Genomic DNA, 17,764 nt, shown 5'->3' with positions numbered 1-17,764 from the left:
CACACACACACACACACACACACACACACACACACACACACACACACACACACACACACACACACAGTTATTGTCATGCAATGCTGAGTCATGTGACCAGCAGGGACCAATGAGAGCAGAGTTCCACAGAGACCCTCCTCATCCACAGGGTAAGAGGAAGATAAAAGTAGTCAGCCAATCAGATGTCAGAGAGAAGACACGCTACTTATTAATAGCACAAAGGAGTACACTATTACTACAGTACTCTCAGGAAGTACTGTAGCACTGCTCCCAGTACAGTTTTCAAGTACTTCCTGTTTACTGTGACTGTGTACTTTCACTAACAGCAGTACTTCCAGTGATTCCTCCCTATGATTGTTAGCAGCTAACTCAAAGAAGAAGAACCGCACCTGCCCAGAATCTGACTGTACCTGACCAACTTCCCAGAGTCTGACTGTACCTGACCACCTGCCCAGAGTCTGACTGTACCTGACCACCTGCCCAGAGTCTGACTGTACCTGACCACCTGCCAAAAGTCTGGCACTGTATCTGACCACCTGCCCAGAGTCTGACATTGTACCTGACCACCTGCCCAGAGTCTGACACTGTACCTGACCACCTGCCCAGAGTCTGACACTGTACCTGACCACCTGCCAAGAGTCTGACTGTACCTGACCACCTGCCAAGAGTCTGGCACTGTACCTGACCAACTGCCCAGAGTCTGACACTGTACCTGACCACCTGCCCAGAGTCTGACATTGTACCTGACCACCTGCCCAGAGTCTGACTGTACCTGACCACCTGCCCACCTGCCTAGTGTCTGACTGTACCTGACCACCTGCCCAGAGTTTGACTGTACCTGACCACCTTCCCAGAGTCTGACTGTACCTGCCCACCTGCCCAGAGTCTGACTGTACCTGACAACCTGCCCAGAGTCTGAAACTGTACCTGACCACCTGCCTAGAGTCTGACTGTACCTGACCACCTGCCCAGAGTGACTGTACCTGACCACCTGCCCAGAGTCTGATACTGTACCTGCCCACCTGCCCAGAGTCTGACTGTACCTGCCCACCTGCCCAGAGTCTGACTGTACCTGACCACCTGCCCAGAGTCTGACTGTACCTGACCACCTGCCCAGAGTCTGACACTGTACCTGACCACCTGCCCAGAGTCTGACTGTACCTGACCACCTGCCCAGAGTGTGACTGTACCTGACCACCTGCCCAGAGTCTGACTGTACCTGAAGACTGAGGAAACAGATTTACCACAGTTTATTCAGACTGTTCTAATCAGCGATAACTGATATTGGATTTTTTGCAGACATATAACAACTCATTTGACCAATAACCGATACCAATATGTAATTTTTTCCCTCCTAATGTCAGTGATCATCAGGTCTCTGCTGTAGTGGAACTAACATCATGTTATACATAAAGACTCTTATAATGACGGAGACATGAAACACTTTTCAGTGTCTGTAATATTCATTCATTGTGCAGAATAAGAAAAACCATATCAGCCCATATTGATAATGTGCTGATATTATCCTGCATTTGTAGTTCTGACACTGAGCTGGATGTAAATCTGCAGACTGTTGCTTTAAGAGACGTCTTTGTTGTAATTATTCTGATGATTTTTCTTACATCATAATTTAGACTGTCAAACCCTCTGTTACTGTGGTGTAGAAGGTTATAAACAAAGTTTCTATTATTATTATCATTATTATCTCTCTGACGGTCTTCTTTATTTATTGTTTACCATCATATGAGGATTCATTTGCAAAAACAAAATCTGTTTTTATTTATTTTCCCAAATCATGTTTTTTTTTAAATTTTTTATTTGAATTCAGAATTAATCAAACTGACCGTTTATTGATTTTAAGATTTTTATCTGTTTTTGTAAAGGAACTCTTCAAATCTTCATCTTTGAACAACTTTTCTAAACAGAACACCAAACACAAAATACAATGAGTCATAAATAACTACAATAAATAATAATCATTATAATAATAATAGAACCTACTTGTTGTGTAGATATTAACATCTCACTCTAAGGATTCAAAAAGACAACATTCGCATTGTCAGCTGATGAAAGAAGACACAACCATTGGATTATTAATATTATTTATATTATAATTATTAACATGTATATATTATTTTAAAGACCTGAGACATTCTACATATTTCATATTCTCTAATATATGACATTATTCATGTGTATGACATGATATCTGATATATGATCTAATCTCTCAGCCTCTGTATCCAGCGGGTCTCAGGCCTTCAGTCCGCCGGGCGGCTCCCTCTGTCAGCGGCTTTAACACTCTGTGACACCGGGAGCAGGAGGCCCGGTTCGGCCCAGTCAGTCAGTAAGACAGACAGGCAGACAGACAGACAGGCAGACAGACTCACTTGCCCACGAAGTTCTCCAGCACAGAGCTCTTCCCGGCGCTCTGCCCGCCCACCACCGCGATCTGCGGCAGGTCCAGGTTCGAGTTCTGCCCGATGGAGGCGAAGGCGTCCTGGAGCCGGTTCACCAGCGGGATGAGCTCCTCCATCCCCCGGTTCCCCATGATGGAGGGACAGGTGGAGACACAGGGACAGGTGGAAACACAGGGACAGAGACAGGCAGGTGGAGGACAGTCAGTCCCTCAGTCAGTCAGACAGACAGGCAGACAGACAGGATGCAGAGACACGCAGGGATGCAGCAGCTGATCCGTCTGTCGCTCCGTCCTCCTCCTGTCTCATGTCATCATGCGCTCCTCCTGCAGCGGAAGGATCCGATCAGCTGATCGATAAACGATCGGAAATCAGTGTCGTGATGGTGATGAGAAGGATGAAGATGATGCTCCAGCTGTGACCTTCAGCTCCGCTCTCCTCCTCCTCTCTCCTCCACTGCAGGGAGGAACCAGCCCACACACACCAACACACACACTTCCGGTAGGGACCTTCACAATAAAAGCCCGGAGCTGCAGCACTGGTACACACAGATGAGGTCATTATTTCATTGACATATAAAACAGTTTGTTTTTATTCACACATGTAAACATCATGTTTTTATTATTGATAACAAACAATCATGTCACATCCTCACAGACACTTTCAGCTGACGTCACCATCACCAGACTCACCTCAGTCACAGAGGCAGACACCGATTTAGGCCCAATTCCAATCCGGCCCCTAAAGACTCAAGCCCTGAACCCTCACTGACTCAACTGACGTCAGCTGTAAGTGATTGAGTGTGAGAGTCTGAAAGGGCTCCGGATGCTACAAATAGGAATGGGACAGCACTTATCCCCCTCTCTACAANTTTTTTCGCTCTCCTTCCATAACGTTACCGTTTGCAGATCTGCCGACCGTGTTTTCGGGGTTTTTTTATAACACTTCCGGTGTTCCGAGGGCAACCCCTGTATTTGACGTCACAACGCTATGAACTGTGGGTAATTTCCTTACGTAAGTCCGCATCGATGCTGACCTACGGTAAGCCTTACGTAAGTCCGCATCGATGCTGACCTACGGTAAGGGGGCATAAAGGGCTCACTCACTGACTCGAAGATTTGACAATGGGACAGCCCTCACACACTCACGCACTTCACATTAACGCGCCTCTAAGTCAGTGAGTCTGTAAGGGATCGGATTGGAATTGGGCCTAATGGCTGTGTTTTATAGTCTGTCTTTGAAGACAACATGTCTCCAGGCCTGAGGACGTTTGGAGGACATTTCTCTTTGAATACTTTTTTTTTTTTTTAATTTTCAATTTTTAAACCAATTTTATTCATAAAGCCCAAAATCACAGATCAATTTGTCTCAGAGACTTTACAGCAGAGGACAACATCGCTCTGTCCTTCTGTCCCTCTGTCCTCCTGTCCCTCTGTCCTGTCCTCCTGTCCCTCTGTCCACTGTCCTCCTGTCCCTCTGTCCTTTGGACCCTCACAGTTGATCAGGAGGAGACACTGAGGACAGATCTGTCTTCTGTCTCTCAGGGAGGGTCAAAATAAATAAAGTCAGTTTGTCCAAATGAAACTTTAGAAACATGAAACGTAACTGATGACATCATCACCACTTTATTCTGCTGTTCAAACCAAACCTGTGAAAAAGAGTCAAACCTGAAACGTCAGCTGTAAATCAATCAGTCAGAGACAATCAATAACTTTAATCAATATCTGTCAACAATCAGCTGATCTGAGAGTGAAACAAAAAGTTCAGCTGCAGCTTTATAAATTATCTTCTTCCTGTCGTTTGATTCAAACTCTCAGAACTTTATTTAAACTCCAGTTTTTAAAGATTTTAAACTTTTTAAATGATGACATCACATCTCATTCGTTCTCTTTGACCTTTTATTACAGGTTTTTTTTCACATTTTAAACTTAAATAAAGTGAATATAAATATTTTCTGTGTCAGTGTTTCACAGCTGAGACCAACACAGAACATGATGCACTGTGCCGAGGTCACACTCATGGTTGTGACATCATCACTGAGGTTGTGACATCATCAGTGAGGTCACACTCATTCTTTGGGATAAAAACTGTATGTAAATAAAGTTAGTTCACAGTGAAGCGTCAATGAGTCAGTAGTGCTGTAACAAACGAGTCGTCCTGAAGGTGAATCTGACCAGCGTCAGAGAGCCAATCAGCACGCAGCAGGTTCGTACCGAGCTATAAGGAGGTGGGACCATCCTGATCATGTGACCACAGGTGACCACTGAGCTCTCACCTGGCTCCAGGCCACACCTTCAATAATCACACGACTGAAGGAAATGAGTTATTGATTCACAGTGAACCATCTGTTCCTGTGACGTCAGCAGAGTCAGTGATGTGAAATATTGGTGTTGACTGATCAGGTCCACGTTTATCAATCAATCAATCAATCAATCAATCAATCAATCAGGTTGTGTTTGAGGCCTCAGAGAGCCTGACGGTGACACACAGCGGCTGAAACATTCCTCTAACCTCTAACCTGATTTCTTACGTTGTCAAACTGATCTGAGAGTAAAAATTAAAATGTCGTAGCGTAACGTTTGATGGTTCTTAAGTTAAAACTGATCTCATCTGATTGGTTAAAAACAGGAACGTTCAGGAACCAGTGTCAGAGTCGAGGTTTCCAACGTGTCTGATGGATGGTCAGGTCTGATCGCAGCTCCTTCAGACGGGTCAGTGAACTGGTTCTAATCGACGTCTGAGTCTTCATGTGGTCTCCAGCTGTACTGGGAACACTGGGAGATCTAAAGAGACACCAGTCTGATGTGGAGGTACTGATCACAGCTTGTCTCTGATGACATCACTCCCACTTATTATCCAATCAGCTGACTGTTTTTTTTCATCTGATAAATTGATCAGACTTGTTTCTCTGGATCAGAATAAAAATCAAAACTATAATAAATAGATAAAACTGTCCTGAGAGCAGGCTGTGATGTCACTGTGATGTCACTGTGAGGTCGAACTATAGATTCAGGTGAGACAGTTCATTAAGGCGGAGACGATGAGACGTTCAGGATTGCCTCGGAAACAGCGGCTGTAAGGTTCACGTGTTGAGTCCAGGTGGAGCAGCAGATTTACCTGTCCCAGCTCATACAGGTGTACCTGTCCTCAGGGTGAAGCTCACATGTCCCAGGTGTACCTGTCCTCAGTGTGAAGCTTACATGTCCCAGGTGTACCTGTCCTCAGTGTGAAGCTTACATGTCCCAGGTGTACCTGTCCTCAGGTGAGTCACTGCTGGTCCAGGGGCAGTTTGACGAAGGCGATAGCGGCGAGCTCCTTACAGAACTCCTCCAGGATGATGAGTCCTTTCAGCAGGGTCAGGTGCTCCAGGCTGAGGACACACAGGTGAGCACAGGTGAGCACAGGTGAGGACAGCTGAGACACACAGACAGACAGGTACTGACCCAGTGTTTTGGTTCAGTCCCAGCAGGAGTCTTCTGGTGTTTAACAGTCTGTCTGTCAGGTTGGACACCTGCTGGATCCTCTGCATCAACTCCCCCATCAGCTGAGACACAGACAGACAGACAGACAGACAGGCAGACAGACAGATAAATATCAGGTGAGCAGACTGAACCTTTGTACCTATTACAGTTGGACAGTAAAGGGCAGAGACAGGCTGATGTCAGAGCAGTGAGACAGGTTTGTGTGTGTTTCTCACCCTGATGAGGACAGAGAACAGGGACCTGCAGCAGGGGGACAGGTGGACGTAGGGGTCCAGCAGGTACTCGTGCAGCAGAGGGTGGCTGAAGGACGACAGTCTGGACAGAACTGCTGTCAGCTGGAGGTTCAACTCGTACGGCTGGAGACACAACACAGGTGGACAGGTGAGCTATCACTCAGGACAGACAGGTGTGAGACAGACAGACAGGTGTGAGACAGACAGACAGACAGACAGGTGTGAGACAGACAGATGGACAGGTGAGTGTGTACCTGCTCCAGGACTCGACCCAGTCGGTCAAACAGGACTTTGAGCAGGTGTCCTTCGAAGAACTCCTCATGTGAGGAGGAGGAGGGAGGAGGAAGACTGAGTGGCCAATCCCACGACAGGGACAGAGACTGACACTCTGTCACCTGAAGAAGACGAGAGGAAGACCATCATCAGCTTCATCAGGTCCTCATACAACCATCAACCAACTGTTGTCATAGAAACACGTCTTCAGAGGGACAGTTGAGGTGTTGTAACGTGAGGCTGTGTGAGGTCAGTGTTTCCTACAGTAGAGTCAGTCAGCAGGTGGAGTCTGACATGAAGTTCAGTGATGTGCTGAGTGGGCGGAGTCAGTCAGCAGGTGGAGTCTGACATGAAGCTCAGTGATGTGCTGAGTGGGCGGAGTCAGCAACAACATATATTATAGACACCTAAAAACTTGAGCATCAGTTTGAGTGGACGATATATTGAGAATATTTTCAGGACCAGACTCCACAGATAAAAGCAGTGATTTAACACGAGTGAACTCAGGAGCTGCTGGTCGACTGCTGCCTCCATCAGTCTGTGTTTGTGTCTCTGAGTGACTTAAGTGAATCTGAATTAACCCTTTAAACACCAAAGTCACTCAGTGACACAAACACACTGACTGATGGAGGCCTGAAGAGAACAGCTTCATTTTCCTGGTGTTACATTAAAGTAAAGCAGTGAAAATATTCTCAATATATCGTCCACTCAAACTGATGCTCAGGTTTTTAGGTGTCTATAATATATGTTGTTGCTGACTCCGCCCACTCAGCACATCACTGAACTTCATGTCAGACTCCACCTGCTGACCGTGGATCAGTACCTCATACAAACACTTTGCAAAACATCTGAACTATCCCTTTAACGCCAAGATGTGTGTGTGTGTGTGATCTGAACTATCCCTTTAACGCCAAGATGTGTGTGTGTGTGTGTGTGTGTGTGTGTGTGTGTGTGTATGTGTGTGCTCTGACCAGTGTGTGAGCGTCATGGACGTACGACTCGTATCCTCCCTCCTGCAGCAGCTGAGCTGATCGCACCTGAACAGGAACTAAACACAAGAAACTACACACACACACACACACACACACACACACACACACACACACAGAGTTACTGGAGGCTTCCACCAGAGACACTTTGATGTGTTTACAGTGTGAATACTTCAGTTCTCATCAGGAGTAGTTAACGAGCAACAGTTTTTTAATGTCACTTCAAGTTTCAGACTTTCAGAACACACAAACATCTTTGAAACATCTCCAAATACTGATGCAGTAAAAATACTTTTTGTTTTGTGTCTGTGTGTCGTCAGCCTCATCCTCAACATCTGCAGTAAGATGTTTGATCCCTATGAATCACAGAATAAATTTTTACTTGTTAGCGTGTGTGACGTTGGTTCTCGAGTCCAGCAGGAAGTCATTAACACTTTATAACCAGTGAGAGCATCGGGTCTGAGACAAAGGTCTGAGACGACACCGAGACTGCATTTAAACAGCTGACAGACGGAACATTGTAGGTGTAATTATATGTGTCGTACGATCACTCAAAGGGCAGGACGAGGTCCTCTGGTGGGACGGGTTCAGCCTGCTGACCCTATGCTTGACCTTTGGTGAAGAACCTGGGGATGTGCACGATGTACAGTGTTACACCTGACTCGTGAGGCCTCATCAGCTGAGACCAGCCCCTGACACAGTGCCTCTCCCTACGTGTTGCATCACACATGAGACTTGGTCCAGGATCTCCTCTCTTGGTCCAGGACTTGGTCCGGCCCACTGCTCTTGGTCCTCATGACCAGCTCACCCTGAACGACTCACCTGGACACCCTTCAGGTGGCGTTGTGTCAGAGCTCGCTCCTCTACATGGACAGTTCATGGTGTCAAACACTGTCTCAGTGTCTCCAGAGTGTCTCACCTCCAGTGTCTCCCTCATGGCGTGCCACACAGCCTAGGATGTCATTAAACTACTGATAAAGCGATCATAACAGCAGGTACGACACGGTGACACTCGAGGATGTTCGTGTGATGTTAACTCTGACATCAGCGTGGATCAGTGACATCACAGATGGTATACAACAGTGAGTTTCTGTCTCTTGCTCTGACTGTTTGTGTGTGTTACACCTGGCGTTTATTTCTGAGGACAAGAACAACCTTTAGACAAACGCAGGTGACGTGGGGCCTAATGCAGGACTCATACTTCTGCGTGCAATCGACGCCGCAGACCTCCTGTCTGTCTCTGTGAGCTGACACCATTTCCCTCAGTGGAAACAAACAGATAAGAAACAATAAATCATGAAGACAATAAAGCCTCCACACACACTGTGTGTGTATGTGTGTGTGTGTGTCTGTGTGTGTGTGTGATACCTGTTGACGACGTCAGCAGCTGATCCCAGTCCAGAGGGAGGAGGAGGAGCAGAGGAGGACAGAGGAGGAGGAGGAGGAGGAGGAGGAAGGAGCTGCTGACTGTCTGAAAACAAACTGTCGGAGAAGAACGGGTCATCCTCCAGGTCACTGTGAAGACACACACACACACACACACACACACACTCATTAGCATGTGCTGTGTCATGATATCTACTTCGTCCTGTCTGCTGTTAACCTGCGATGTCATGTGATGATGTCACACAGCGTGCTGGACTCACTCGCTGTCCTCGTGGTCCTTGTTGGTCTCTGTGTGTCTGTCCTCCTGTCCCGCAGCAGGTGGAGACAGGTAACTACGACTCTGCAGGAAACTCAAAACCAGGACGTCCAAAATGTCCCTGTGAGGCTTCTGTAGTAACTCGTCCACCAGAGACAGAGACACCAGACTGATCTGAGGACACAGAGACAGACATCAGCCAGAGACACCAGACTGATCTGAGTAATTTGTCCCTGCTGGGCTCCTGTAGCTGGACTCACCTGGTCAGAGATGTGGTCGCAGCGCTGCAGCAGCAGGTGAGTCAGTGGGTCCGTCCTCAACAGGAAGTGGACCAGCTGATCCAGCAGAGAGGATGACTGGACCAGTCTGACCACAGCACAGAGGACAGAGGTGGAGGACAGGACCACCTGTTCACTCCTGAGGACAAAGACACACCTGGACGTCAGAGACATGATGACAACGACCATGAGGTAAACAGGTGATGATGTCGTGTGTGTGATGATGATGTCATGTGTGTGATGATGTCATGTGTGTGATGATGTCGTGTGTGATGTCATGTGTGTGATGTCGTGTGTGTGATGATGTCATGTGTGTGATGATGACGTGTGTGTGATGATGTCATGTGTGTGATGATGTCGTGTGTGATGATGTCATGTGTGTGATGTCGTGTGTGTGATGATGTCATGTGTGTGATGATGACGTGTGTGATGATGACGTGTGTGTGATGATGTCGCGTGTGATGATGTCGCGTGTGATGATGTCGCGTGTGATGATGTCGCGTGTGTGATGTCGTGTGTGATGATGTCGTGTGTGTGATGTCGTGTGTGTGATGATGTCATTCAGACTTACGTGTGCAGCAGTTGAGGCTGAAGAACGTTCACCAACCATAAGTGATGAACACACTGAGCTAGCTTCACCGCTAACACCTGCTAACACACACACACACACACACACACACACACACACACACACACACACACACACACACCCATACACCCACACACCACACACACACACACACACACACACACATTAATGTGTATCAGACAAACAGCTCCAACAGTGTGTGTGTGTGTGTGTGTGTGTGTGTGTGTGTGTGTACCTGAGGGGCCTCTCTGATCAGGTGATCCAGGAAGTCCAACCAGCAGAAGAAGTTGGTCATGTGATCAGCAGCAGGTGAGTCTGACCTGAGATCAGAGCTGCAGCGAGAGAACTGAGAGCTGGAGACACGGAGGGGACAGAACGACTGTAACACTGATCCTGCTGTACTGTAGTGACACACACACAGTCTGTCTCCATGGTAACAGTAACAGCAGACTTCATAGCATCAGTATCATCAGTTCAGTGACACACAGAGAGGAGGAGGAGCCAGGGATCGAACCACCAACCTTCTGATCAATGTACAACCTGCTGTACCACCTGACACACTGCTGAGACACTGTGTTCAGTGTGTGTCCAGTGTGTGTGTGTAGTGTGTGTTACCTCCAGGGTATGTGGGGCCAGTTCTGCAGCTCTCCAGGATCCAGGTCCTCCAGAGGCAGCAGGGAGTACAGCTGCAGCAGCCTCCCAGTCAGCAGCTCTCCCAGCTGGGTCTGATCGGACAGGAGGTCCCCTGAAGGTCCAGACTGGAGACCAGACAGCAGCAGGAGACTCTCATAGGCCTTCAGAGACACTGAGCCCCTCTGTGGACACACAGGGGACACACAGGGGACACACTCAGAGAGGACTCATTCAGTGGAGACAGGTCAAGTTCATGAACCAGTAATCTGGACTGGTTACACTAGTTATCTGTAATTAACCAGCTAACTGACCTGACTGTTGGTGAGCTGCAGCAGAGCCCACAGCAGGCCGCACTCTGATTGGTCAGGGCTGCAGGCGGATGGATCTGATTGGCTGCAGAGTGGTGGTGGATCTGTCTGTGTGCAGGGCTGTGATTGGTCAGAGGCTGGTGTCCTGGCTGCTGGTTGGTCCAGAATCTAAAAACACAGGACAGGGGTTCGGCTCAATGGTGATGAAGTGTAACAGGAAGTGACACGTAGCTGTAGTCAGAGGTGGGGCTGCACGGCCTAATAACCAGATGACAGAGGCTGCAGTGATGTGATGAAGGTTAAATATGTCAGAACATGATGAAACATGGTGGAGCTGCAGAGACGCTCAGAGACCAGTTTGGTTCAGACCCCAGAAAAAAGTCACATCATCAGTTTCATGTTTCTTCAAATGAAACGCAGAAATAACCATTTCCACTGGCCCGGGGACCAGTCCCCATCTACACCCTGAAGCCTCAACACTAACCCTTCAGGGTTTTACCTGATGTTGATGTCTTTTTCATATAAACTCAGTACATTGAATTGAATCACTCTGCTGGTTTAAATATGCTATTAAAACATTATGTGATATGACATCATTACTGTGCTTTAAACAACAGGTGGGACTGTGGAGTCCAACAGTAAAACTGGAATCAGCTGGTTTACAGTCCATCTGTCTCTGATCTGTCCTCCAAGCTGTGATGTCACAGAGCGGACAGGTCACATGATCAGTTCACAGTTCAGCCCTAATGTAATTAAATGGTTGATGTGTTCACATTCCTCTGATGTCATGTGTTCATATGTTCCATGTTAGATCATTAATGTTGTGTCTGTGTTAATTCATTCAGTCAGGCTCAACACCATGTGACTCTCCTCGTTCCTTACTGTCTTCACTGTGTTCTAACATCACAACACTATGAATTGTGGGTAATTCCCTCAGAGGTGTGAACTAACAGGAGGTGCTCACAAGGAGCTCATAATGTCTGAGAGAACACAGTGTGACGGCCTGACGCCCTCACAGACTGGGACTGGACAGGAAGTGACAGGAACATTCGCTTCCTGTTTGACCAGATCATCCGTGAACTGTGTTATTAACGTTCTTCAGGCTGATACAGACTCCATATTAACACACCTACAGACAGACGACCTGTGATCATTGTTAGTGACATCATTAATATCAATGAGTGAGACATGGGACTGCAGCAGGTCAGCTGATGGTGAACGGAGCCAGCTGATTGGTGGGCTGGTTAGTGAAGCTGCTGGTTACCTCTAAGACGAATCTGAGCGTGTGCGGATCCTGTTTGACTCTGGAGCAGACAACCAATAATAACTGAGCTTCCTCCTTCTCCGTCTGGGAACCAGGAAGTGCACACAGACGAATCAGCTTCTGGGGGCGGAGAAGAGGTGATGTCAGCAGCTGTAAGGCGTGTTTAATTGTACAGGTGTGTGTAACAGGTGTGAGGTATTTTTACCTGTACAGGTGTGTGTAACAGGTGTGAGGTGTGTTTACCTGTACAGGTGTGTGTAACAGGTGTGAGGTATGTGTACCTGTACAGGTGGGTGTAACAGGTGTGAGGTATGTGTACCTGTACAGGTGGGTGTAACAGGTGTGAGGTGTGTTTACCTGTACAGGTGTGTGTAACAGGTGTGAGGTGTGTTTACCTTCACAGGTGTGTGTAACAGGTGTGAGGTATATGTACCTGTACAGGTGTGTGTAACAGGTGTGAGGTGTGTTTACCTGTACAGGTGTGTGTAACAGGTGTGAGGTGTGTTTACCTGTACAGGTGTGTGTAACAGGTGTGAGGTATATGTACCTGTACAGGTGTGTGTAACAGGTGTGAGGTGTGTTTACCTGTACCGGTGTGTGTAACAGGTGTGAGGTGTGTTTACCTGTACCGGTGTGTGTAACAGGTGTGAGGTATGTTTACCTGTACAGGTGTGTGTAACAGGTGTGAGGTGTGTTTAATTGTACAGGTGTGTGTAACAGGTGTGAGGTATGTATACCTGTACAGGTGTGTGTAACAGGTGTGAGGTGTGTTTACCTGTACAGGTGTGTGTAAGGTGTGTGTAACAGGTGTGAGGTGTGTTTACCTGTACAGGTGTGTGTAACAGGTGTGAGGTATGTTTACCTGTACAGGTGTACAGGTGTGTGTAACAGGTGTGAGGTGTGTTTACCTGTACAGGTGTGTGTAACAGGTGTGAGGTATGTGTACCTGTACAGGTGTGTGTAACAGGTGTGAGGTGTGTTTACCTGTACCGGTGTGTGTAACAGGTGTGAGGTGTGTTTACCTGTACAGGTCTGTAGACGCTGACCAGGTGCAGCAGAGGTTTCTGCATCTGAGACAACAGCTTGGAGAAGAACAACAAGACCTGCTGGACCATACCTGGAGGATACTGAGGAGGAGGAGGAACAGGAGAAGGAGGAGGAGGAAGAGGAGCAGGAGCAGGAGGAGGAGGAGGAGGAGAAGGAACAGGAGAAGGAGGAGGAGGAAGAGGAACAGGAACAGGAGGAGGAGTAGAAGTAGGAATAGGAGGAGGAGGAGGAGGATGAGGAGGAGGAGGAGGAACAGGAGAAGAAAGACGAGGAGGAGGAGGAGCAGGAGGAGGAGAAAGAGCAGGAGAAAAAGGACAAGGAGGAGAAGGAGGAGGAGGAAAAGCAGGAGGAGGAGCAGTAGATGTTAACCAGTGTGTGAGTAGAGACACAGTAGAATCAGGGGGTGTCTGTGATGTTACCTGAGCCTTTCCCAGAGTGCACAGAGTCTCCAACAGTTTGTGCTGCAGAAGGTACTCCAGACAGGAGCCTGTCTCCTCCACACCCTGATGATCAATACATCAATACACTGATCAATACAACAATCAATGCATAAATACATCTATGAATACATCAGTAGTCAGGTGGTGAAGAGGGCAAAGTCCATTCTTTCAGACCATTCTCACCCTCTTCATCAGGAGTTTGAGTCCCTCCCCTCTGGTTTCAGATTCCCCTCAGTTAAGTCTAACAGATACAAACACTCATACATTCCCTCAGCCATCACCCTCCTTAATGCAGGGAAAAGGACTTATAGCCTCATACATGCACATATTTATATTTATTTACTTATTTATTGCTGTTTTTATATTACACTGTGGATAATGTTGTTTGTAAGATTTGACTCAGCTGTCAATTTTTAACTATGGAGATGGCAGAATTGTTGTTGTTTTTTGCATTGTGACTAGCACAAGAGTGTGTTTCCTTGTGTGGTTTTATTTTTTACTGTAGCTTTCTGCCTGTCATCGATGTAGTGCTGTTGTGCTTGTTCTGGTGTCTGTTTCTTTGTCTTTCTTTTTATGTCAGTACCATGCTGCAGCACAAATTGCCCACTCAGGGACAATAAAGTTTAACTTGACTTGAACTTGACTTTAACTTGTCAGTATGTCATCAGGTGTGTGCGTTACCTGGTCTTTCTCCTCGTACACCAGGATGTCCAACATCTGTTTGAGACGCCAGGGGATGTCTGTCTGTTTGACAGGACGACTCTCATCTATACACACACAGACACACAGACACAGACAAACACAGACACACACATACACACACACACACACACACACACACACACACACACATACAGAAACACAGAGCAGATGAGTGTGACTGGCTGATCAGGTGTGAACAGGTAACAGGTAACGTCTCCTCACCTGTCGTCTGGATGTAATAGTTGGTGATTGACTTCCAGTGATCAACAAAAGAGTCCAACAGGGCCACTGTGGGCTCCCTCTGAAGGACAGACAGAGAGAGAGACAGACAGACAGAGAGAGAGAGGTGACAGTGAGACAGATACAGTGTGTCAGATACAGTGTGTCAGATACAGTGTGACAGATTCAGTGTGTCAGATACAGTGTGTCAGATACAGTGAGACACATACAGTGTGACAGATACAGTGTGTCAGATACAGTGTGTCAGATACAGTGTGACAGATACAGTGTGTCAGATACAGTGTGTCAGATTCAGTGTGTCAGATACAGTGAGACACATACAGTGTCAGATACAGTGTGTCAGATACAGTGTGACAGATACAGTGAGACAGATACAGTGAGACAGATACAGTGAGACAGATACAGTGAGACACATACAGTGAGACAGATACAGTGTGACAGATACAGTGTGTCAGATACAGTGAGACACATACAGTGTGTCAGACACAGTGTGTAAGATACAGTGAGACAGATAGTGTGTCAGACAGTGTGTCAGATACAGTGAGACAGATAGTGTGTGTGTGTGTGTGTGTGTGTGTGTGTGTGTGTGTGTAAACTCCACGCACAGACTCTCTGTTTAGATCTACCTGTGTATAAGCCCCGCCCTCACCTGAGCGCCCACAAACATCCTGAACACAGAGACGAGTTTGTTATCCCTGAAGCTTTTCACTGACAGGAAGTTTGATCTGTTTCTGTTCAAACATCAAACTCACAGTAAACATTAAAAACCTGTGAGACATGGAGAGACGAGGTGTCTGTGGAGACAAACTGGAGACAAACTACTGTCAGCTTTGGAACAGGAGGGACAGTGATGAGGAGCAGAGACAGATCCACCTGGAGCTTCACCTCCTCCTCCGATAAGTACAGAACAGTCACTAAAGTTTGACCCTGCTCACCTGGACTGTCTCATCACGTGATCAATGAGCTTATTGATTACAGACTGTCCCCTTCATCATGTCTGAACTCGTGGACACATTCCTCCCCGCCCCCACACATACCTGCTGCAGGTGAACCGGAAACACCTGGAGACACCGAGTTAGCATTAGCTGCAGTTAGTTCCTCTCTAACCACAGATAAACTGCTTCACTTTGTTTTAATGTCCGTGTTAGAGACTGTCGGTGAAGTTCCGGTGCTCAGAGATACAGACAGGTGGACAGACCGTCTGTCTGTCCTCAGACCGTCTGTCTGTCCTCCGTCTTCACTCTCTGGAACTTTGTCCAACTTTGTACCGTTAGCCCGCGGAGCTAACAGAGGCTAACAGGAGCTAACAGAGGCTAACAGGAGCTAACAGAGGCTAACAGGAGCTAACGGAATGACGTTTACGTCACAGACTCACCGTCTCGAGCGCGTGCAACAACATGCTGCTCAGTTTACTGAACGTCTCCATCCTCCCGCCAAAGTTGTCCCCTGTCCGTGAGCCCGGTTCGACCCGGGTCGTTACCGGATCACACACATGTTGACAAGTGTACCGAACAGCTGACCGCCCCGCCCCCGGGTCAAAACATCCGCCACCACTTTCAAAATAAAACAACACCGTATGAAGGTGTTTTATAACATCCGGTTTCACAATAAGAGCTCCAATTGTTGTTGTTATTGTTCTAAAGCTTTGGAGTTTTGTTGCGTAAAATAAAAATAAAACAAACAAATAAAAACTGTACAAATGATTCTGCATCAGTAAAATTTTACATATTTATTATGTTGTGGCAGTTTTTGTTTAAAGAACATTTCTCATAATATATTTATTGTAATATGTCTCAGTTCTCAGGTGTGGCAGTACTTTGTCTTATCTTAACATGTTTCTTGTGAGTTTCATGTTGAAACCAAAGAGCAGAGTGAACTCCCTGCAGGTGGAAACTTGGTGATAAATCTGATTCTGAAGCAAGTTTTGCAAAACTTTGGGGACACAAATACAGAAGAGAAGACAATAACAATAACATGTGTCCAGTTCATGTGAATGAAGAATAAAGAGCCGTGTGAAGACAGTAATGAGACAAATACTGTCCACGAAACAGACAAATATAAAAACAATGTGTGTAAGTGTACAGTGTACCATCGTCCATCGTCAAGGAGACACAAAGACACACAGAGACGCAGAGAGACACAGAGACACACAGACAGAGACACACAGAGACACACAGAGACAGAGACACACAGAGACACACAGAGACACACAGAGACAGAGACACACAGAGACACACAGAGACACAGACAGAGACACAGAGACACACAGAGACATACAGAGACACAGAGACAGAGACACACAGAGACACAGACTACTACAGGAACGTCCTCTCGCTCGGCCCTCTCAACCGCCGTGTCTCCACTGAGAGAGCGGAGTACGAGGAAGGTTCCTGTAAAGTTACGGGCTCTGGATGTGATGTAATCGTTGCGCGACCATTTACCGGGGTGACGTAGGGACGTCGTTAGCTGTTAGCCCTTAGCGGTGTGTGTAATAACTCACTAAATGGCCCGTGAAAAAAATATATCTTTTCCAGCGGATGTCTTAGTTACAACATGATTGAGCTAACTGGAGTAGTTTCATGTCGTATCCAACAACGGGAGGCTTTTAACAGATGACGTCCTGATGTTAGCTTTGCTGCTGCTGTTAGCTGTCCCTGTCAGCTGATGCTTTCTAGACATCGTGATTTCCCATAACTGAATAAATACCACACATAGCAACGCAAAACTGCTTTGCTAGTTCAATCATGTTGTAACTAAGATATCCGCTGGAAAAAATATTTTTTTCACGGACCATTTAGTGAGTGTTTTTACATGGCGGCAGAAGCTATATGAACGAGCTAACCCTCATCTGCTGAGTTTTAAAAATGCCGGCTATTTTGTTGCTTTCTGTTGACGTCACATCCCTCCTTGAGTATATCCAATCAGCACCAAGTAACCCCCAAGCCCCAGCCAGGAGTCTTTCGGGGCTGTTCTGAGTACCTACCCCGAGGCAGGGACTTGTTTAGCCCCTGTAAAAGTTCCGGAACTCTGTCCTTCGGGGGGTGGTTCCTGCGGTGGAGACACGCACCAACGGCCCCGGCCCCGTAAAATTACCCTGAAGTTCCTGTGGTGGAAACGGGCCTAATGAAAACAGGTTCAAACCCCCGACCCTGTTACTGTGAGGCAACAGAGCAGAGCACTTCCCCACTGTGCTGCTGTGGACCAGCCTGCACATTCATGAATTTCTGA

The 17,764-nt window shown here is 47.0% G+C and overlaps 2 protein-coding genes across 5 annotated transcripts in view; both read right to left on the bottom strand.

The window, feature by feature from the left end:
* LOC126387570 (dynamin-1-like) overlaps positions 1 to 2,900 on the bottom strand; it is a gene marked incomplete at its 3' end in the record, with an annotated part of 9,818 nt that extends 6,918 nt beyond the window's left edge. The window contains exon 1 of the mRNA XM_050040096.1: positions 2,390 to 2,900. Coding sequence (XP_049896053.1) covers positions 2,390 to 2,550 — 161 coding nt within the window. The remainder of the gene's footprint in view (positions 1 to 2,389) is intronic.
* A 1,396-nt stretch (positions 2,901 to 4,296) lies between these two features.
* fhip2b (FHF complex subunit HOOK interacting protein 2B) lies at positions 4,297 to 16,072 on the bottom strand. 4 transcript variants are annotated; one of them, XR_007569696.1, is made up of 19 exons: positions 15,912 to 16,072; positions 14,519 to 14,597; positions 14,276 to 14,361; positions 13,574 to 13,657; positions 13,130 to 13,234; positions 12,108 to 12,227; positions 10,847 to 11,011; positions 10,518 to 10,717; positions 10,138 to 10,255; positions 9,885 to 9,964; positions 9,296 to 9,452; positions 9,040 to 9,209; positions 8,762 to 8,908; positions 7,376 to 7,466; positions 6,386 to 6,526; positions 6,114 to 6,254; positions 5,860 to 5,960; positions 5,595 to 5,786; positions 4,297 to 5,557 (listed from the first exon to the last, which is right to left on the bottom strand). XR_007569696.1 is itself a non-coding variant. In XM_050040093.1 (18 exons), the coding sequence occupies exons 1-18, from the start codon at positions 15,960 to 15,962 to the stop codon at positions 5,684 to 5,686; spliced, it is 2,139 nt and encodes a 712-aa protein (XP_049896050.1). In that variant the 5' UTR covers positions 15,963 to 16,072; the 3' UTR covers positions 4,297 to 5,683. The 4 variants fall into 4 exon arrangements, 2 of the variants coding, with proteins under 2 accessions (XP_049896050.1, XP_049896051.1); XR_007569697.1 differs by having other exon boundaries at positions 5,632 to 5,786; XM_050040093.1 differs by having other exon boundaries at positions 4,297 to 5,786.
* Positions 16,073 to 17,764: the final 1,692 nt, after the last annotated feature.

This window comes from Epinephelus moara, unplaced genomic scaffold (genome assembly GCF_006386435.1).
Source record: "Epinephelus moara isolate mb unplaced genomic scaffold, YSFRI_EMoa_1.0 scaffold904, whole genome shotgun sequence".
Classification (NCBI taxonomy): domain Eukaryota; kingdom Metazoa; phylum Chordata; class Actinopteri; order Perciformes; family Serranidae; genus Epinephelus; species Epinephelus moara.
This window is presented reverse-complemented; position numbering and strand designations above follow the sequence as displayed.